Raw genomic sequence first — 23,287 nt, 5'->3', positions numbered from 1 at the left:
GTTTATCCTATCATTAACATGGGAAGAGTGATTTATAAGAAAGCAACATTTAAGTTTTACATTAATGAAATTAATTTCATTGATTAATTTTTATTTAAAACGAATTGGGTACAAAAATGAAGAAGGCATGTGATGTTTGAACCGAATCTTCTCCTTGTGAAGAAAAACACACAAAAATACGATTTCCTTTTCCTCTGGTTGCAGCAAAGCAATCAAAAGGAAAGAAATCCTTTACTTGCATGCCAGCATCAGCATCAGCATCAGCATCAGCATACCTTGTTCATTATGTCCTCTCTCGCTTTATAAACACTTCACACGCAAAAGCCTCTTTGCACTTCCTCCTTTCATATCAAATCGTTGAAACTGCAAATAAACTTTGACAATGGCGAAACCTGTAGTTGACTCTATGTATCTCAAGGAAATAGAGAAGGCTCGTCGTGACCTTCGCGCTCTTATCTCAAACAGAAACTGCGCTCCTCTCATGCTTCGATTAGCGTACGTTGCAACTGTTTTCATTTAGAATATTATGTATCATAAACTTTTAGTAATTAACATAATTTATATATGTTTGTAGGTGGCACGATGCTGGTACCTACGATGTTAAAACCAGAACAGGAGGCCCCAATGGTTCTATTAGGAGTGAACAAGAATTGAATCACACTGCAAACAAGGGGTTGAAAACAGCTATTGAATTCTGTGGTGAGCTTTCTTTTACTTCTTTTCACTGAAATGCTTTTTTTCTTCTTCTTCTTCTTCTATCTCTCTGCTTAATCCTCAATGTTTTTGGTTTCTTTTGAGAATAGAGGAAGTGAAGAACAAACATCCAAAAGTTTCATATGCAGACCTTTACCAGGTTATTTTAGTTTTGGCATGTAATAGTTGTGATTAAGAAATTAGAGGGGGGTTTAATAAATATATATATACGAGGTAGGATCCTTTGATACCGTTATCAAATTTCAAATTTGACATCTCATCTTATAGCTGTTAGATCAAAAAAATTAATGGAGTCACATGCTTACAAATCAGATTTGTTGATTTTTTTTATTTAACGGCTATAAGATGAGATGTCAAATTTAAAATTTGACACCGATATCAAAACATCATACCTCTCTCTATATATATATATGTGGAGTCATATATAGATTAACTTTTGTATTTCAGCTAGCTGGTGTTGTTGCAGTAGAGGTCACTGGGGGTCCAACAATTGATTTTATTCCCGGGAGAAAGGTATGTGATCATGCAGAAGTTTTTGTTTAGTCTCATAATTAATTAATGGGTTAGGGTTTCAATATGTAGCTCTTTATATATTCTACTATTTTCTTTATTAGGATTCATTGGAATCTCCAGAAGAAGGGCGTCTTCCAGATGCCAAACAAGGTTATAAAATCATGTTGGTTGTTGTGCCTCTTGTTTTCTACCATTTTGGGATCTGTTCCTTAAGTTGGCTTTGCTGTCAATGTTACCATTTTACAACAATTGATTTCCCATCTCCTTATAACTTGTCATTTCATTACCTTAAACGTTGTTAAGTACAAGTCTGACTAGGTATAATGCAAATGGAAAATAAAATAGCCAATAGGTTGAGTTTGTCTTGTCATCATAGGAGGCACATTCTTGTAGAATTTCTTTTGTCTAATGTATATTTTAAAAGTCTTTTTTGGGAAAACCTGAATGTTTCATTTTACTTTTGTGAGATTTTGTCTCTCATTTTATTATACACCACAACTTATTAAACATTTATCAACTGCTTCATAGAAAAATTTTTGGTATAGATCTTAAGATTAGTGACAATGGTTTTGCCCATCTATTTGTTTGTGTTCCTCTGTTCTTTTAGCCATAGGATATTACTTTCTGACCGTATCCAAAGTATTAGTGATGTTGACTTAAGTATAGTTATTAGAAAAATTCATTCATATGGAAAAATTTCAGGTGCATCGCATTTAAGGGATGTTTTTAATCGTATGGGTCTGGGTGATAGAGACATCGTGGCTCTATCTGGTGGCCACACTTTGGTAAGAACGATATAACACCCAAGAGTCGCTTTATATATATATATATATATATATATATATATCTATATATATAGATATATATAGAGGTAGGATCCTTTGACACCGGTGTCAAATTTGAAGTTTGACACCTCATCTTAGAGTCGTTAGATCGAAAAATATCGATGGTATCACATGCTTACAAATCAGAGTCGTTGATCTTTTCTGATCTAACGGCTCTCAGATGAGGTGTCAAACTTCAAATTTGACACCGGTGTCAAATTTCAATTTTAACACCTCATCTGAGAGCCGTTAGATCAATGGTGTCACATGCTTGCAAATCAAAGTCGTTGATCTTTTTTGATCTAACGGCTCTCAGATGAGGTGTCAAAATTGAAATTTGACACTGGTGTCAAAATTGAAATTTGACACCGGTGTCAAAGGATCCTACATATATATATATATATATATATATATATATATATATATATATGAGAATGATCCGTTTACAAATTTTTACAAATTACGCTATGTTCTCCTAATCAGTGTTCTCCCGGCAGAAGATAGCGTAGTTTGTAAGCGTTTGTAAACAAAAAAGTTTGTAAATATAACCTGCCCCATATATATATATATATATAGACAGGATCCTTTGACACCGGTGTCAAAAAAAAAGTTTGACACCTCATCTGAGAGCCGTTAGATTAAAAAAAATCAACGATTTTGATTTGTAAGCATGTGACACCATTGATTTTTTTTAATCTAACGGCTCTCAGATGAGGTGTCAAACTTTTTCTTTGACACCGGTGTCAAAGGATCCTGCCTCATATATATATATATATATATATATATATATATATATATATATATATATATATATATATATTGAAGAAAACATTTAATCTCATTATTATTCATTTTAATTGATAAGGGTAAGGCACATAAAGAACGTTCAGACTTTGAAGGTCAATGGACAAAGGACCCTTTGAAGTTTGATAACTCCTATTTTGTGTAAGATGTTTAATTATATTACAAGCTTTTGTTTATTCACAAAATGTATAATTAAAAATTGAAGTTTCACATATAGCATTACTAAACAGGGAACTATTGAATGCGGAATCAAAGGACTTATTGAAGCTTCCCACAGACAAGGCTCTAGTCGAGGATCCTGAGTTCCACACGTATGTTGAACTGTATGCAAAGGTATTGGCCAAAAAGTTAGAACTTAGAAATATATATATATATATATATATGTATATATATATATATATATTATTATCAATGGCAGACCCGGCCTAAAAATTTAAGTGGCGTCAAAAAATTTGACATCAAATTATCAAAATATTTATTGTAATTACACAAATTTATTAGAAAAAAATTTACTATGAATTCTAGCATATTATCTAAATTATGTAATAAATAATGTCATATAACATTGAAAATTCAAATGAACAATTGACATTGATTATATATCAAAACAAATATATAAAATTGCATTAACCTTTTCGGTGAGTATTTCAAACATAAAAATTTCACTTTCCTTCCACAACATAATAAGCAATGAACCAAACATTGTCCTAATGATATGAAAATACACAAATATAATAATTATATGTATAATAAGCATTGTCTTTTGTCGACCCTTTCATTATCTCTATTCCTTAAATTTTCAATATCTCACGTTAGAGAACATCGCCCTTGTTTGCAACAACAATAAGCACAACAAAAAGTTCTCACATTTAGGAATTAGGTTTTTGACTATTCTTTGTGTGTGCAATAACCCAAAACACAATAGTTCAATGGACCTTCATATTCCATAACTATAGACCTGTTATTCATTTAGTTTTATGATTTTTGTTTTCAAGGGTTAAATGTGTCCTTTTAAAGGACACAATTTATGTTCTTTTAATTTTTTTTTTTTTTTGATAACAATGTTCTTTTAATTTTTAACACTATATCTTACCGCTAAGACATATTTATATCATAAAAAGTTATTTTTTTCTATCTCCACGTCAGCTAAAGTGAATGAAGAAAGAGAAAAAAAAAACAATTTTTTATATTATAACTATGTCTTACCGGTAACATATGGTGTTAAAAACTAAAAGGATAAAGAATAAACTAAAAGCAATTTTTTCTCTCTCCACAAGCTTGTGTCCTTTAAAAGGACAAACCTTTTTTCCTACTTTTAAATGGATTTATTTGATTTTGTTGGGCCCAAATTTTGAAATAGATCAACTAATCATTGTTGTGATTAAGTTTAGAAGTCTTTATTTTTTAAAATAATAGGAATAAGAATAAATAACATAATTGATTAGAATAAAGCAAAAATAAAAATAAAAATACACAAGATAAAAAGAAGAAGGTGAAACACAAAAATAATCATATTGTACACATTCCTTATTATTTGTTTGCATTTAGATGGTTTGTTGTTACTTTGTATTGAGTATTTGATTTTATATTTAGGTTGTAACACCCCAAATTTCTAACAATTTATGAAACAATCTTATAATAAATAAATTGTCAAAATTCATTTTTTTTCACAATTATAATAATAGAAATATTGCGGAAGCTAATCAAAATCTAATTTGGGGAATGTTACCGCCGCACCTGTACAATGAACAGGCGCAAGGCTAAATTTATTACATTAAAATAAAACCAAAGACTAAAGTTTAAATAAAGGAAATATGTCTTATGCATTTATTTAAATCTTATAAATTTCTAAACTTAGAAACTAGCTTGAAATACTCGAGTCGTGATCCTCACTGTCCACAGCTAGCCCCATCCTTTGCAACATGCTTCACTGAAAATCTGCTCCCCCGCAGCCGCAGGATCATTACAGTCAAACAAACACAAAAGTCAGCAAAGCTGGTAATCCTAATCAAAATACAATTAATGTGAGTAATAACAAATTAAATCAAATGTCAAATAGTGTTCAAATCAATTCCACATTAATCAAATCAAATATCAATATAATAATCAAAATTCCATAATATAATATTTATCTTTATTAAGTTCATTTAATGTATTTGGTAATTATCAACTAATATATTTAGCACAACATTAGTCATAATATGATAATATTCACAACTCAATGACATTCTTCATAATCAAATCAAATAACAAATTTCATTATTAATAATGTTTAAGTTCATTATATTTAGTGGGAAGAGAACCATGGTAGACCCGGGAAACCCTGCCAGTCTACCCCGTGACCCGGGAAAAAACCACTGTTACCAGCCACGTATAATCAAAATTGGCCATAATCAATTCACATCTTCCTAGTGTGCACACCTCTTCCCAAAGTTGCTACTAGTATCCCAGGAAACCATGCCAGACACCACTTTGGAAAGAACGGATATAATCTTTTTCACATCAGTTTCACATCGGAGGCATAAAGCCCAAAAGTTGTGTTCATCACCTTGGGAGGTACCATCCCAAAGCTATCCTCCCACCATTAATTTATTACAAACACACACAATCAGGAAATATTCAATCATAATTATTTATTCTTTAAGTATTATCATCTCTAAATGAGTTACTCAAGGGCATTATAATTTTCCAAAGTATCATAATTCAAACAACTATTATCATAAATTCTCGAATTTATATAACAATTCAAATCTTCAACATCTATCATAGTAAAATCCAAATCTGATCATCATAATAACTTTCCAATTTATTCAAGGATATGATAATTCAAATCTTCAACAGTCATCACAGTAAAATCCAAATCTGATCATTATCATAACTTTCCAATTTATTCAAGGATATGATAATTCAAATCTTCAACATTCATCACAGTAAAATCCAAATCTGATCCTCATCATAACTTTCCAATTTATTCAAGGATATAATAATTTAAATCTTCAACATTCATCATAGAAAAATCTAAATCCAATCATCGTCATTCAAATAATCCCATCACATCAATTATCATAGTTATTAATAATATAAATATTTAAATTCAATCATTAAAACACATATTTGGAAAGTTTTTCTTAAAGAGTAGTATAATTCCATAATTTTCATAATTATTCAATAAGATCCATATATTGCACATGAATTAAAAGTTTATATCATATATTGCACATAATCATAATTTCTGAAATAATAAAAATTTTCCACAAATATTCTAATTATCATATGTAGTAATTTAAATTTAAAAAAAACAAATACCTATATATATAGAAATGTTCATACCAAACTATTAAGAACATCTACGGATTACATATAAGGATTATGCCCAAATTTCATATAATAGAGATAACCTAAACACCTAAGGATTCAGATTACATCCAAGTTTTATATAAAAGAAATAACCTACGAATAGGATTACATATACCGAGATTCATATCAATATAATCCATGACTCTCTAGGGATAAGGATTACTATTAATAAACTTCAAACAAAATTATAACCTAAGGATTAGGATTACACATATCAAACATATAACTACCTAAAGATTAGGATTACACACAATAAAAATTTCATACACAACGAATCTACAACCACCTAGAGATTAGGATTACCTGGTCTCCGCGCTAACTTCTAGAAGAGAAGAGTAATTTGGGGTAGAGAACCGGTTGATAAAAAAAATATAAAGATTGAAAATAATTAAACTAAGCTTTTTGGAGTGAGAAGAGAGAGAGAGTAGTAGAGGAGAGTGAATTGGTTTGGTTAAGCTATGTCTCTATTTATAGTTGAAGTTTAGGGCTTATACATTACTGACTCAATGCTGACTCATCATATCTAAACAATATATGTTTGTTGATTCATCATATCTAAACAATTTATGTTTATTGACTCATCATATCTAAACAATATATGTTTGTTGACTCATCATATCTAAACAATTTACTAATCAATCATTACTAATCAAACATAAATACATAAATCATCAATCAATTAATAAATCAATTAATCATAATTTATCATCTAATATATATATATATATATATATATATATATATATATATTATCACATAAATCAAATAATATTACTATTATTATCTTACCTCTTATTATTTTAACAATTATTAACTCATTAATTAAAAATACTAAATACCAATATTATTAATTACAAAAATACTAAATATCATTATTATCCAAAAATATTTATTATTATTATTTTATTAAAAGAAAATATAGGGTATTACATAGGTGGTACCAAATTATAATTTTAACATTGGTTAATTATAATTAATTATGTAATATATATAATAAATAAATAAAAATTAAAACAAGCAGGTGCCAAGACACTTGCTGGCGTGGATGTGGTACACCACTGATTATTAGTTGTTATGATCACGGTAAGCATACCGGTTGTACAAGTAATAAAAAAGTGAGTAGAGTATCGTTCCCACAAAAATTAGTGTTTCAAGCACTAGTTCATTATTTTTACTTAGGTTGGACAAATCAAATTTGGTTTGAGAAAAATAATAGAGCGTTATTGTGGAGATCAACCAACACTCACTCCGTGACTTCTTCTATTTTCTTTTACTTTTTTATTTTGTTTAAGCGAGATATATCTGGCTAATTTTCTTTGTAGTTAGAAATATGGATCCGACGTGAATCTTTTATTTGGTTTAATTTTTTTCATCAATAAATTATCTCTAATTATTTGTGTTTATCTTGAATTGCTTGTTTAAATTCTTGTATGATCTGGCCAACCATATAGGAATAAAGAGGGTAAGAATTCGCAATAGACATATTGAGATCTTAACCTAGACAGGGATAAACATTGATTCTTACTTGATATAGACATAGGCTGGTAGGAATTGCAAACTTTTATAATTCATTGCAAGTAAGGCTTAATCAAAGGAATTTCTAAGACATTAAGATTCTGATTGGGTTAAAGAGTTAAAGAACTAAGACATTGTGATTTGACTAATTAATTCTTAGATGGTGAATTGTTTGAAACAAATGTGATAAAGAATTATTGAATTTAATTAAATCATAAAAGGGGATCAGAGGTGAAGTAGACCTAGCTGCAGTTTTTATTATTGATTTTAAATTCATCTTTTAATTATTAGAATTCTTTTCTTGCATTTAATTGTTGTTTGACATTAATCCTTAATGCATAATAAATTGGAGACACATTATTACTCTAACTATTTTTTGTTCATTAAAATAATTAATGTGATTTTAGGTCCACTAATAATTTTCAATTGTACTAGGACGAGGATGCATTTTTCACAGATTATGCAACCTCACACAAGAAACTCTCAGAGCTAGGCTTTAATGTCAAGAATCGTTCCATGTTGGCCCAGGTGCTTATAGGATTCGCTATTGCCTCAACTGCGGTGATCCTGGGTTACTTGCTTGAACGGAAATGAAAAACCAAAGGAGGAGATTATTAATAATATTATTATAATGTTCTAGATGTAATTTCATGTCAACAATACCAACTATTGTGCAAAAAATTATTCCTTCTGCAATAATATTAATAGATCTATATAGCTATGCATGGATATAATATTGATACTGAAGTTTTAACCTATAAAACTACCCAAGTCCCACTCCTAGTGGTAGTGGCTTTATATACCGAGTCGTGGATAATAGTATGCGGAAGAACAATAGTTTAACGGGTTTGGATAACAGCTAGCCTAGATAAAGCTTGCAACTTTGCGGCGTTAAACTGGACCATGAAAAGTTGGAAAGCATGGATAAGAGCAATTTTAAAAATTCGGTCCGACTATCGACTCGATAGAGATTAGGGTCACGAGATTATTTCGCTGATCCAGTTTTATACGTTAAAAAAAGTATAAATATATATCCTATGTTAAAAATTCAAAAAAATCAAACTACCAATAATCAAAGATTCAAAATATATTTAACAAAATTTAATCAATTACATTCGCAAGTCAATATTACATAAGCTAATCAAAGTATCAGACTATAAAAACATATTCCAATGGAGTTAATGAAAAGTTATATAATCAAACTCTGTCCCTCCTAGTCCTTCTCACGCACCTAAAGTAGCATGTGAAAGGGGATCCCTTACCCAAGAAAAAACTGTAAAGAACCATTTCAAGCCGAAACCTTAAGGCGTTGAGTGAAAGCCTTTTTAATTATTTATATTATTCTCTAACACATCCCCTCACGTAAGAGCCCTTTGGGCTTGAAACATGGATATTGTATAGGCCTACATTTTTTTTTTTTTTACCTTATACTTATTTTAATTCCACAAGTTGGGGACGGTGAGGATTGAACTCGTAACCTTGTAGTCAATGAAGCTCTGACTGATACCATGTAAAGAACCACTTCAACCCAAAACCTTAAGGTATTGAGTTGGGGGTATTAGAAAATAATATAAACCATTAAAAAGGCCATCACCTAATACTTTAAGGTTTTGGGTTAATTGGTTCTTTACATGGTATCAAAGCTTCAGTAACCACAAGGTCACAAGTTGGATCATCACCGCCCCCACTTATGGAATTAAAATAAGCATAAGGTAAACAAAAAAAAAATTGGGCTTATACAATATTCACGCTTCAAGCCAAAAAGCTCTTGCATGGGGGGGTGTATTAGAGAATAATATATAACCATAAAAAGGCCTTCACTCAATACATTAAGGTTTTTTGTTGAAGTGGTTCTTTACAAGAACGACGGAGGAGAGGTGACGACGTGACAAATCAATGGTGGAGAGAGAACAACCAGCACGGCAGAGGAGAGGGAGAGAGAAGTCTGAAGAGGAATTACCCCTACGGCGGAAGAGATCACCAGATTAGGGAGATTGGGTCTGGGTCTAGGGGTGGGTTGATAACCCACAGCGGAAGGCATGCGACCCAATAAGGCGGATACTTCGGATCCTACTTGGACGAAGCGAAAGATATTGTCGATAAATAGAAGTACATCTTGTTCATTGACATCGCGAAAATATTCCGCCATAGTTAGGAAAGAAGATCGAAAGAGAAGAAGAAAAAGAACAATTTAGATTTTAGATCTAGTTCTAGGTCTAGGCAGCAACAAGCTTTTATTTTTTTGGTTTACACAACAAACGATATCTTTTCGTGTGTAAATTTTTTTTAAATGAAGTGACCCCCTTTGACCCCTCTAATCCAGGAGTCACAGGTTCAGCCGGGGGGTTTCGGGGGTCAGAGGGGTCAATGTGCATGTAGGGTCTAACTACTGACCCTAACCTTCAGAGAGGAGATCAATTACTTGGCGGGGTCGATCCCGGGGCGGGGCAGGGTTTTAAAACACTGGATAAGAGTTAAGACTGGGGAATACTGGGTTGGCTATCAAGGAGAAGAATTTTGGTGGTTCCGGACCACTATTGATTTAGTAGTCCGGACCAATCAAAATCAAACAAATTTTGAGGAGAGAGGAAAAATGAAAAAAATTATCCAAGTGTTACCCCCTGAATAGAAGGACCACATGAGGCCTGGAACACCAAAAAAAAATTTGCTATCAAGGCACAAGATCTTTTCAGCTGCCTTAAAAGTAAGTGCTATAACTCCAGGGGCGAGCACATTCGGTAGTGAATTGTGCCCCAAGGATCGGGTCGTGTATTTGATCCTTGGAAGATGCTCTTTGGGTCAAAGGTGATACCCTTGCACTCTAAGCCTCGATTGGGGATTAGTCCCATCCTCTCTTCGGCGACAACTGTCCAATGCACCCGCTGCACCAATGAGAAGCTAGCTTAAGGTGGGCTGGAGGGAGTTGAATGGAGATACCTCCATGGTAATACTAAAAAAAAGTAAGTGCTATTGTTGCTAATGAGAAATTAATTAACACTATTAAATGAGAATGTGGTATCATACCTTTGTCAAATGTAACATAAGATCAAATGATTTCCCCCCTAGATTTTAGGGGGACAGGGGCCCACCCTAACCCCTATGTAGGTTCACCTATGCCTGTAGCACAAGAGGGCTTCCACGGCTGATGCATGCTTCAATGTAGCTTTCCCCACTCCTAACCAAACAAAAATGCAATCTCTGCTTTAAGCATCAAGACTTTTTGACCGTACTAATCCCATTTTTAAAAAGTTTGACCAAATTAAGTTCCCAATCAAATTAATTATCAAACTAATGCAGAACAACGCCGTATAGAAGTCACTGCATTAAGATGCACCTCTTATTAGTGTTGTATTATTGTCAGTCAAATGCCTTTAGGGAGTGTTTGGTTGAGGAGAAATTTTTTGAATACTAGGAAAATGTAATTAATAGAAAAATGGTTGGAAAGTGAGTTTGATAGGAAAATGTAAAAAAATTTGTTTGGAAAAAACTTTACTAGGCAAATTAGGTAAGATTTATAAGAAGAGGGATAAACTTGCCATTATTTTCATCCCTTTTTTTCATTTATCCGGGTTTTGTAAGAATGTTACGTTGGCAGAGGGAATCGTAACAGTGTTTTATTACAATTTTTACATGCAATTTTCAATTGATAGGAAACTGACATTGATGGGCAAAAGTGATGAAAACTTCTATCAAACGTGGAGAAATGGAACTCCCACATGCATTTTGCTGGAAAAATATTCACAACTCCCCAACCAAACACTACCTTAAATCAGTGTAGCAAAGGCACGGTTAGAAACATACCACGTTTGATGGTATTAGGTAGGAAGACACGGCTTCATCAGAGTCGCATCTAAAAGCGGTCTTCCAGTCACCGTATCACTGACAATATATTGTAGCTCTCACTCTTGGATAAGTTTTCACTACTGTACTAACAACTAGTTGAAAAATTATTTCTATCCGGAATACATTCATTAAAACTTAAAAATTAAAAAATAGTTTCATTTAAATTATTCATTTCTTTATTTTTGATACAAAGAATATGTATTATAATTTATATGAGTGCTCAAACACCCAAACACTTTCTCTTTTCATATAAATATAACAACACTATTGAGGAACATTTTATTTTGCGCGTGATTGGTTTTTTTTTTTCAAGAAACAATTAATTTCTTTCAACTTTTTATTTTCAGAAAAAATCTGTTAGTCTTTTTTTGGTAGTTTAAATCTGCTAGTTTTTTAAATTTCAAAATAAAGTAATCAAACAAATTTAATCTTTTTATTTACATTTTATGGGTATTTGTTAAAAGTATTCAAATTTAAATAATTTATGTGAAAATTTGATTTGTGACATAAAGACGTCCTTTGATTTTAATTTTTTGTTTACACTAATAATTTTCAATTGAACTAGGATGGGTATGCATTTTTCACAGATTATGCAACCTCACACAAGAAACTCTCAGAGTTAGGCTTCAATGTTAAGAATCGTTTGACCCAGGTACTTACAGGATTAGTTATTGCCTCAACTGCGATGATCGTGGGTAGGGCTGTGCATGGGTCAGGTCAGGTCAGGTTTTTGTCCGACTCGACCCAAGTTGGTTTTTATAGGTCAAGTATTTTGACCCGACCCGCTTTAATTTGATCCAAGTCAGGTCTGACTTGGATTGGATTTTGTTGAACTAGTTCAGAACCAGTTTGGATCTGACCTGACTTAGTTTCTGAAATGGGTCTGACTTGGTTTCTGAACTGGGTCAAATCTGACCTGACCCATTTTTGACTTGGTTTTCTCACAAAATTTTTACGTTGCAAAAGATGAAAATTTCGTCACAAAATTATTTTTTCGTCGAAATTTTTACAAAAAAAAAAAATTTCTATTGAAATGTAGTTTCCGTCAACAGTTTTGACGAAAATGATTTCTTCCATAAAATGTTTTAAACAAAAAAAGAATTTTGTCAAAAAATTTGACGGAATGTTTTTCGTTCAAAATTTAGATGGGAATGTGTTCTGACGAAAATTTTGACGAAAATTTTTTCGAGGGAAATGTTTCATTTGAAACTTTCGACGAAATTTAGATTCTCTAAAGAATTTTGACAGAATATTTTTTTTGTCAAAATGTTTTTTTTGTCAAAAAAGTTTACGGAATTTTTTTATAGAAATGTGTTTCATTGAAAATTTTGATGGAAATTTTTTATCAAAAAATTTGACGAAAATATTTAGTTAAAAATTTTCGATGGAAATGTGTTTCGCTAAAAATTTCGACAAAAATTTTTTTTGTTAAAAAATGTAACAAAAATTTTTCCGTCGAAAACTTTCACGGAAATTTGAAATCTGTAAAGAATTTTGATGAATTTTTTTGCCGTCAAAATTTTTTGATGACGAAAATATTTCTGTCGAAAACTTTCGCCGAAATTTGAAATCTGAAAAGAATTTTAATGAATTTTTTTGCCGTCAGAATTTTTTGATGGAGATGTGTTTCGTCGAAATTTTCAATGGAAATTGTTTTGATGAAAATGTTTCATTTGAAACTTTCGACGAAATTTAGATTCTCTAAAGAATTTAGACAAAATATTTTTTCTGTCAAAATTTCTTATCGAAATATTTTTGTCAAAAAATTTTACGAATTTTTTTTACAGAAATGTGTTCCGTTGAAAATTTTGATGGATATATTCTTTATCAAAAAACTTGACGAAAATATTTAGTCGAAAATTTTTGATAGAAATGTGTTTCGCTAAAAATTTCGACGAAAATTTTTTTTGTCAAAAAGTTTAACGAAAATGTTTCTGTCGAAAACTTTCGCCGAAATTTGAAATCTGTAAAGAATTTTGATGAAAATGTGTTTCGTCGAAAGTTTTTATAAATATATTTTTTTGTGAAATATTTTGACGAAATTTAGATTCCGTAAAAAAATTTGACAAAAAAAATATTCCGTCAATTTTTTTTACCGATATGTTTTTAGTCACAAATTTTGATGAAAATATTTTTCATCAAAAATTTTTGCGAAAATTTTTATGAAAATATTTTCCATAAAAATTTTTGACTTAATTGTTTTACGTTAAAACTTTTTTTTAATGTAATTGTGATTTTTTTTCACATAATGGGTATGGGTCAAGTTTTGGGTCAGTGGGTCAATATTAAAACGAGTCAGGTCTAAAACTGACCCAAATAAAAGTGGGTCAGTATTTACACCGTTCAAAAAATATGGGTATTTATGGGTCGGGTCAAGGTCGGATCAAGGGCAGGGCAAGTGAACCAGTTTTTTTGCACACCCCTAATCGTGGGTTACTTGCTTGAACAGATATGAAAAACCAATGGCGGAAATTATTATTATTATAATGTTCAAGATCTATTTACATGTCAACAACAATTGTTGTACGAAAAATTCTTCCTTTTCTCTCTCTCTCTCTCTATATATATATATATATATATATATATATATATATATATATATATATATATATTCTGCAGTGACTTTAGATAAACTTATCTACATCTACCCATTTATAATTATGTTCTCTCGGGAGAACATAGTTATAATATTAAATTTGTTTTTTTCTCTTTCTCCACGTCAGCAGAGGTTCTGAAAAGTAAATGAAGAGAGAGAAAAAGTATCTTTTAATGTTATAACTATATTCTCCCGAGAGAACATAGTTATAAAGGGTAGCTGTAGATAAGCTTATCTAAAGTGACTGCAGAAATGTTTATCCCTATATATATATATATATATATATATATATATATATATATATATATATATATATGAGGTAGGATCCTTTGACACCAGTGTTAAATTTAAAATTTGACACCTCATCTAAGAGCCATTGGATCAAAAAAGATCAACGGCTTTGATTTGTAAGCATGTGACACCATTGATGTTTTTTGTTCCAATGGCTCTTAGATGAGGTGTCAAAGGATCCTATCTCTCTATATATATGGTTTACATTTCTGCAGATGCTGTATGTGCAGCAATCAAATACTTACCATATATATACGTGAAAGCATTAAATGCGAGAAATCATAACCATACACCTGTCGTTGTTATACGTAAAGCGGCTGCAGAAATGATTTTACCATATATATATATGGGAAATTTAGGTGTCATGTGACTGAATATATGTTTTTGTCCGGTCAAAAAATTATAACTATGTATTACAGGTAGTACATAGTTATAATATTAAAAAAAAAATTATCTTTGAAAACATAACTATGGACTACAGGTAACACATAGTTATAATATTAAAGCTATTTTTTTTTATCTCATAAGTAATTTTTCAGAGTCTTAACAATGTATTAACAATGGGAAAACTCATTGATTTGATTAATGGTATGTTACGAGCAAGAGAAAGAGGGGAGCTCCAGCGTGGGCTAGGGACTATGTGGTGAATGTATAAATGTGCAATTGTGTGTATCAATAGCCGTGAGTTGTATATTAGTATATCAGTAAGGGCATTTTAGTAATAGCTGAGATATTGTAATAGGAGGTGGCAGTTAGTTAGCTTTCCATGTGCCAATTGGTTAGGAATGTGCATTCTGTTAGTTGAGGTGCCATCCTATAAAACAGACATCTGTAATCGAAGATTGATATTGAGATTAATAAAGTGCTTGTGAATTTCTTAAATTCTGTTCCTTGTGTCTCTGTTCTCTGTTAGGGTTCTCAACCCTTAACATTGGTGCTTTCACTCTTTTGGACTCGCGTCGTCGAAGATGAGACTCCAAGATCTAGCTGAGGATTTGGGTTCTTTTCAAGCTCGTGTGGATCGTAGCTTGGATGAGATGCAGCAGCGTTTCGTGGACCATCAATCACAGTTTGTGAATATCACCAACCAGCTTCAACAAATCCACGCAGCGATTGTGGGTGTGGAGAATAGAATGGGTGATAATGCTCCACCGCAAAGTAATCCCACTACTGTCAATTCTGAATCGTCAGGGCATCATCAATTCAGGTTTGACCCTAATGATTCACGCAATGTGATGAAATCGGTTAAAACAGAATTGCCCTCTTTTGATGGAAAAGATCCAATCAATTGGATTTTTCGAACGGAGCTTTACTTTGGGCTTCAGCAGATACCCGATGTTCTCAAGGTGCGTTTGGCGGGCATGAAGATGGAGGGAATGGCTGGCCCATGGTTTCAATGGTTGTATAGTGGAGGAACGATCCAGTCTTGGGAGGATCTAAAGCATGCCGTGAAGCAACGGTTTGGTGGCACAACATACACTGATCTTCGAGGGGTTTTATCCAAATTAACCCAAGAGGGTGCTATTACTGAATATTTTCGAAGCTTTGAGGCATTGATTAATCAGGTGACTGGATTTTCGAATGAAGTCTTGATGAGTTTTTTTGTTTCGGGGTTGCAACCAGATTTGAGGAAAGCAATCCAATTGCATACACCAACTTCTTTGCACCAAGCAATGCAGTTGGCTTTGACGTATGAGGCTTATTACACTGAATTACGTGTGTCCTTGTCTTCTGCTAACAGGAAATTTTTTTTCCAAGCCACTGAACATTGTAGAACCATCAAACTCAGTAAATAACTTCGTGCCAACCCACAAGTCCAGTTTTCCAGCTTTACCGTCTACTGTGCCAATCACCAAATCAAGTTTTCCTGCCTTTCCGTCTACTGTAACCAGCAAGAAGGTGACTCATGATTACTTGCAAAAAAGAAGAGACTTGTGATTGTGCTACACTTGTGATAAAAATGGAAGTCCAAGCATGTATGTAAAGGGAGAATGTTGCTGATGTTTGGAGATTCTGAAGAGGAAGTGGTGGAAGGGGAAGAACAGATAGTTTGGCAACCTGAGCAACTTCACCAGGATCCCATGGATGCAGCACTCCATTCTTTGGAAAGTGAGCAGAATCCAAGAGCGTTGCGATTTCAAATTCGATTGAGTGGCAGGTTAGTTCCTATTCTCATAGACTCTGGAAGCTCCCATAACTTTGTTCAGAAGGAGTTAGCTGCTAGTTTGGGACTGCCTATGATAAGAATTCCTAGAATGCATATATTTTTGGGAAATGGGGAATTTTTAACTTGTGAGAGGAAATGTTCAGCTGTTGTGTTAAATATTCAAGGCTATGAGTTTATTGTGGTTTATGGGTAGTTGATCTAACCGGTTTGGGAATTATTTTGGGCATTATGTGGTTGAGCTCTTTAGGACGGGTTATCCATGATTATGGAGATTTGTCTATGGAGTTTAATTGGAATCATCAGAGGGTATTATTAAAAAGGGATGGCGGCATAAAGCAAGGACTGGCTGCTGAATGTTTGTCCTTATCTACTAGTGATACCGAAGCCAGTACAGAGACCAGTAAATCAGAATTGCTAGCAATTAGAGAGAAAATTCCCTCAGTTGTGTGGGAAATTCTGTTATATTACCAAGATGTTTTTCAGATACCTCAGGGCCTACCTCCTTCCAGGGAATATGATTATGTTATCCATCTAGCAACAGGGGCAGAACCAGTGAGTGTGAAACCCTATAGATATGCTCATCACCAAAAGTCTGAAATTAAGAAGCAAGTGGCAGATTTGCTTGCATCCGGTTTCATTAAGGTCAGTAGAAGTCCTTTTTCCTCACCAGTACTGCTTGTTAAGAAGCAAGATCACTCTTGGAGGATGTGCATTGACTACCGGGCCTTAAATAGAATAACAATAAAGGATCGTTTTCGATTCCCACTATTGACGAACTCCTTGATGAATTGAAGGGGGCTACTGTGTTTTCCAAATTAGATTTAAGGAGTGGGTACCATCAAATACAGTTGTTACCTCAAGACACTCCCAAGACTGCTTTCCGGACCCACGAAGGGCATTATGAATTTTTGGTGATGCCATCTGGCTTAACCAATACTCCTTCAACTTTCCAATCGGCAATGAATCAAATGTTTCGACCTTATTTGAGGAGATACATCATGTTTTCTTTGATGACATCTTAGTATATAGTGCCTCTCTTTTGGAACACTTGAACCATTTAAAACTGGCTCTGGAATGCTTAAAACAGAATCAGTTCAAGGTTAAGATTACTAAATGTGGCTTTGCTTTGCTTGAGATTGAGTATTTGGGTCATCTTGTTTCGAGTGATGGTGTCAAGGAAGATCCAAGGAAGATTTCGGCCATGATGGAATGGCCTCAACCAAAAGATGTGAAGCAATTGAGAGGGTTCATTGGACTTACGGGTTATTATAGAAAGTTCATTCGCCAATATGCAACTTTGGCAGCCCCTTTAACTGACTTGCTTAAGAGTGAGTGTTTTAAATGGAATGAAGATGTTGATACAACATTCAAATTGCTCAAGGAGACTATGTCCTTTATCCCTGTCTTAAATCTTCCTGACTTCTCTCTTCCTTTTGTAATTGAGACTGATGCATCTTCAGGTGGTATTGGAGTTGTCCTGTTACAAAACAACAGACCTGTAGCCTATTTTAGTAAGAAATTGGGGCCTCGAATGCGTGTAGCATCCACCTATGTCAGGGAGCTGTTTGCAGTAACTGAAGCTGTTAAGAAATAGAGACACTACTTGCTTGGTTCGAAATTTGTTATCAAGACTGGCCATAGGAGCTTGAAGGAATTGCTCTCTCAAACAGTCCAAACCTTGGAGCAGCAAAGGTATGCATGTAAATTGATGGGGTATGATTTTATTATTGAATATAAACCTTGTAGCTCCAATGTTGTAGCAGATTCTTTATCTAGGATGTATGAAGATGATACATCAGGTACTGTTATGACATTACTTTCAAAGGTTACTTTTGATATAATTGATCAAATTAAAGGAGAAAATGCCACTGATCCAGAATTATTGTCTCTCTATTCTAAGTTGCAAAATGGTTTAGCTGTTGATCCTAATATTTCAGCCAAGGAGGGGGTGCTCTATCATAAACACCGATTTATGCTAGGCTCACAATCTGTTTTGAGACAGATTTTATTGCAGGAGGCACATGCCATTCCAATTGGTGGCCATGTTGGTGTGACCCGTACACTATTAAGGCTATCCGCTTCCTTTTATTGGCCACATATGCGAAAAGATGTCACTGAGTTAATTAGAGCTTGTTCAATTTGTCAAATGGTGAAAACAGCCACCACACCACCTCTTGGATTATTGCAACCCCTGCCAATTCCTGAAGGGGTGTTCGAAGATCTCAGCATGGATTTTATCACAGGCTTGCCATTATCTCAAGGCTTTTCAGTGATATTTGTAGTTGTTGATCGTCTTACAAAATATGCACACTTTGGTGCATTGGTCAGCCCTTATACAACAGCTAAAATGGCTTCTTTATTTTGTGATTTAGTGGTGAGACTTCATGGGTATTCGAAGACTATTGTCTCTGATAGAGACAATGTTTTCCTTAGCCAATTTTGGACCTTGTTGTTCAAATTCAGTGAAACCAAGTTGCATACAAGCACTACCTATCACCCCCAATCTGATGGGCAGTCAGAAGTGACTAATAGGTATTTGGAACAATATCTTAGAGCCTTTTGCTTTCATGAGAATCACAAGTGGTCTTTTTATTTGAGTTGGGCTGAATTACACTATAACACAGCCCACCATTCTTCAATTGGTATGAGTCCCTTTCAGGCTTTGTATGGAAAATTGCCAACCGTAATTCCTTATTATCCTAAGGGGCTGGTCCAAGTAGAAGCTGTGGACACAGCACTAATCCATCGAAATGACTTGCTTGCTCAACTTAAGCATCATTTGCAAGGAGCTCAAAATAGAATGAAGATTCAAGCGGATAAACATAGGAAGGATATTTCTTTAGCAGTGAGGGATTTAGTTCTTGTGAAGTTACAACCCTACAGACAGCTTACAGCAGCAAGGAGGTCCAATCAGAAGTTGGCTAAAAGATATTTTGGCCTTTTTCCCATTATACGAGTCGAGTCCTGTTGCTAGGGGTGTAAATGGGCCAGGCTGCCCAGCCCAGCCTACGGCCCGGCCTACATTGAGCCCAGCCCAGGCCCAGCCTTTCAGAAAAGTAGAGTAGGCTTAGGCTTATAAAATAACTTTTTTAATAAATAGGCCATAGGCCAATTTTGTCAAGCCCGACCTACAGCCTTGTAGGCTGGCCTATTTAATTTATTAAAATAAAATAATAAAATAATATTTATTTTATGTGGCAAAGACACAAAGTGCCAAATACCAATATCTCTTACTTTTTGTGCTATTTTATTTTATGAAAGGAAAACTTGTCTAATGTCTCCAAATTTTACATGCTGTTGCAACTTAATACCATGGAACAATGAGTACCTTGCTGAATTATGATGTTACTGATGAAGATCTTTCAATAATACTCTTCTTTCCCTTGTCTTGATGGTGGTTTAAAGATTTTTAGATGAATGACATTCTCTTGTAGACTTTATTTCAGCATCTAGTAATTGTATTTTTCTTATTTTTCCCATTTCTTTGACTCTATTCCTCTATGATATACATTCTAGAGCTGAGGTATTATGTTGACTCTTTCTTGTTTGTCATTTTTTTCTTATGAGAAGTACTAGTGCATGCATGAATGGAACTTTCTTTGCTTTATACAATTATTTTTTTTGCTTAGTATATATAGTGGGAGGCCTACAAGGCCTGTAGGCCATGTCAGGCTTTCTTATTTTTGAAAATGGGCCGGGCTTGGCCTACAAATAAAGCCTTTAATAGGCCAGATAGGCTAAATTTTTTTTGACGTAGGCTTGGGCCAGGATGGCCAAAGCCCAGCCCAGCCCAGCCCATTTACACCCCTACCTGTTGCTTACCAACTATAGCTACCCGAGGGTTGTAAAATACACTCATTTTTTCATGTTTCAGTGTTGAAGCCATTTAAGGGTGATCATCATGATTTAATTCCAACCTTACCTGAGTTAAATCATGGAAACTGCCCTGTACAGGAACCAATTGCAGCCTTGATGTCTCGACAGGTAGCTGATAGGAATAAAACTGGCTCTTAGTGGTTAATACAACGGTCTCATGCTCTACCAGAAGATTCATCTTGGGAGGATGAGGCTGACCTTAAGCTGCACTATCCCCAGTTGAACCTTGAGGACAAGGTTAATTTGGATGACAGGGGCAATGTTACGAGCAAGAGAAAGAGGGGAGCTCCAGCGTGGGCTAGGGACTATGTGGTGAATGTATAAATGTGCAATTGTGTGTATCAATAGCCGTGAGTTGTATATTAGTATATCAGTAAGGGCATTTTAGTAATAGCTGAGATATTGTAATAGGAGGTGGCAGTTAGTTAGCTTTCCATGTGCCAATTGGTTAGGAATGTGCATTCTGTTAGTTGAGGTGCCATCCTATAAAACAGACATCTGTAATCGAAGATTGATATTGAGATTAATAAAGTGCTTGTGAATTTCTTAAATTCTGTTCCTTGTGTCTCTGTTCTCTGTTAGGGTTCTCAACACTTAACATGGTATGAAAATGTGAGGAGAGATGAGTTGTATGGTCTGCACCAATATTTATAAGCCATCAAGTTTAGATATTACCCGATGAAGAAAAAATCACATTGAAATAATTATATGAGGTCGTATTAAAGGTTGCAGAGGGAGTATGAGTAGGATTGGTGGCATGCACTTCATTGGACTCATTCATTGTTTGTTGTTGGTATCCAAGATTGGAGTGGTTAGTCTTTTTAGAGTGGGTGCACAATTTATTTCCACGTCCTCTACCACCATTATTTCGACCTCGACCACGAAAGGAGCTGCTGCCTACCACCACGCACAGTGAATCCATTGTTGGAGCTTTGTTGAATTGCTGCATTATTTGTGAGAACTTTGTGTTCCTCACTCGAATCAAATTGTGATTCAGTATTCAGCTTCCTTTCTTGTTGACTTACTAATGAGAAAATTTCATTAACAAAAGGAAATTGCCTCGTAAGCATGATACGAGAACGAACGTTTGAAAATTGATCGTTCAGTTCTCTAAGAAATCGTATCGTACGATCATTTTCTCTTCCCTATCGGACACAATTGGTTATTCCACAATTACATGGAACAACACAGGTATGGTAAGGAGAGGTTGTAAAGTTTCAAATTCATCCCAAAGACCTTTGATATGAGTATAGAAATCTTATACCGTTCTTTCTCCTTTCTGGATCCAGTAGATTTCTTCTTGAAGATCAGAGATACGAAAACGTCAGATTGCGAAAATCTCTGATGAAGATCATTCCAAACCTCAAAAGCGTTCTCGATCCATAGGACCAATTGAAGAATAGTGTCATTTATTTAACGATGAATCCAAGAAAGGATCATCATGTTACACTTTTGCCATGCATTATACATGGCATTAGCAAGAGTAAAGATCTATATTGTTCCATCTACAAAGGAGAGTTTGTTCTTCGAGCGGAGTCCCATCTTTATTGCCCGAGACCAAGAGTGATAATTTTTCCCATTGAGCGGATTTTCACTCAGATGGAGAAAGCATGGATTCCCCGAATTTGTAAGGTGGTCTGGAAGAGGATTTTGATTTGCCATTTCTGTAGAATGATGCAGAAAGAAGAAAGAACGAACAAGAAACAAAGTGAAAGAAGAAAGATGAACTAGATGAATACCAGAGCTCTGATACCATATTAACATTGGAAAAACTCATTGATTTGATCAATTTGATTAATGGTATGAAAATGTGAGGAGAGATGGGTTATATGGTCTGTAGCACCAATATCTATAACCCATCAAATTTGAATATTACCTGATGAAGGAGAAATCACATTAAAATAATTAGATGAGGTCAGATTAAAGGTTGCAAAGAGAGTGTGAGCAAGACATTGAAATAATAAGTTGAGACAATAAGTCGGCAGCAGTCAAAGCGAATGAATATGCATAACCCGAAGACACTAATTGGTCCAATGAAAATTGCCGATGTCAGGGAATTGATGGGATTAATGATAAAGAAAGTTGAAAGTATAAAATATCAACGAAAGGAAACATCTTAAAATATTATATATTTATTACGTATCGTTCGCAATTGGCCTATTAGCTCAGCTGGTTAGAGCGTCGTGCTAATAACGCGAAGGTCGCAGGTTCGAGACCTGCATGGGCCAACTTTGGAAATACGTTTTGGAAAAAAAATAATAAATATCACAGAAGAATGTACAAAGGGTTTCGAAAAAATGCATCCCCTTACAGGGGTGCGAAGTTTTTATTTGGATAACGTTGAAAAAAAAAATATCGTCTATTTACCCAAATACTCGTAGTATAAAACAGAGATTCAGGGGGTGTATTGAATTAGGATTTAAAAGACTTTTTTGAGATAAAAAATCCTACAGATTTTAAAAGATATTTTAGAATTGGAGAGACTTTAAAGACTTTTTTTACAATCAAGATTTCATAGGATTGGATTTTAAAGGATTTTAATAGAATTTATAAGATTTGAAAGGACAATATAGATTTTTAAGATTTTAAAAAACCATATGAATTTTTAACAAACATTCAAAATTACAAGAGTCAATACAAAAGGGAAAAGTTATACTTACGACCTATTTTTGTTTACAACATTTTACAATCATATCTTAACCGTTGATTTTCATCAATCAACGGTTATCATTTATTGCAAATTAAATATTAATTAATGAGTTTGATTTGCGAAAATAATAACCATTG

At 33.8% G+C, this 23,287-nt stretch overlaps 1 protein-coding gene and 1 non-coding gene across 2 annotated transcripts; both read left to right on the top strand.

Annotated features, from left to right (window-relative positions):
• Nucleotides 1-349: 349 nt before the first annotated feature.
• On the top strand, nucleotides 350-22,838 carry LOC133310781 (L-ascorbate peroxidase 3-like). Its single transcript, XM_061511770.1, has 10 exons — nucleotides 350-495; nucleotides 575-699; nucleotides 804-853; nucleotides 1,162-1,227; nucleotides 1,329-1,377; nucleotides 1,930-2,012; nucleotides 2,917-2,996; nucleotides 3,086-3,188; nucleotides 8,163-8,311; nucleotides 22,670-22,838. Exons 1-10 carry the CDS (start codon nucleotides 383-385, stop codon nucleotides 22,836-22,838), a joined length of 987 nt encoding a protein of 328 aa, XP_061367754.1. The 5' UTR covers nucleotides 350-382.
• Nucleotides 22,655-22,728, top strand: TRNAI-AAU (transfer RNA isoleucine (anticodon AAU)). Its single transcript has one exon. It is a non-coding gene; the product is annotated as a tRNA-Ile (tRNA).
• Nucleotides 22,839-23,287: the final 449 nt, after the last annotated feature.

The sequence above is a fragment of the Gastrolobium bilobum genome, unplaced genomic scaffold, assembly GCF_033153095.1.
Source record: "Gastrolobium bilobum isolate Gb01-03AN ecotype WA unplaced genomic scaffold, APGP_CSIRO_Gbil_v1 utg10606, whole genome shotgun sequence".
NCBI lineage: Eukaryota > Viridiplantae > Streptophyta > Magnoliopsida > Fabales > Fabaceae > Gastrolobium > Gastrolobium bilobum.
Note: the sequence above shows the minus strand (reverse complement) of the source record. Positions and strands in the feature narration are given on the sequence as shown.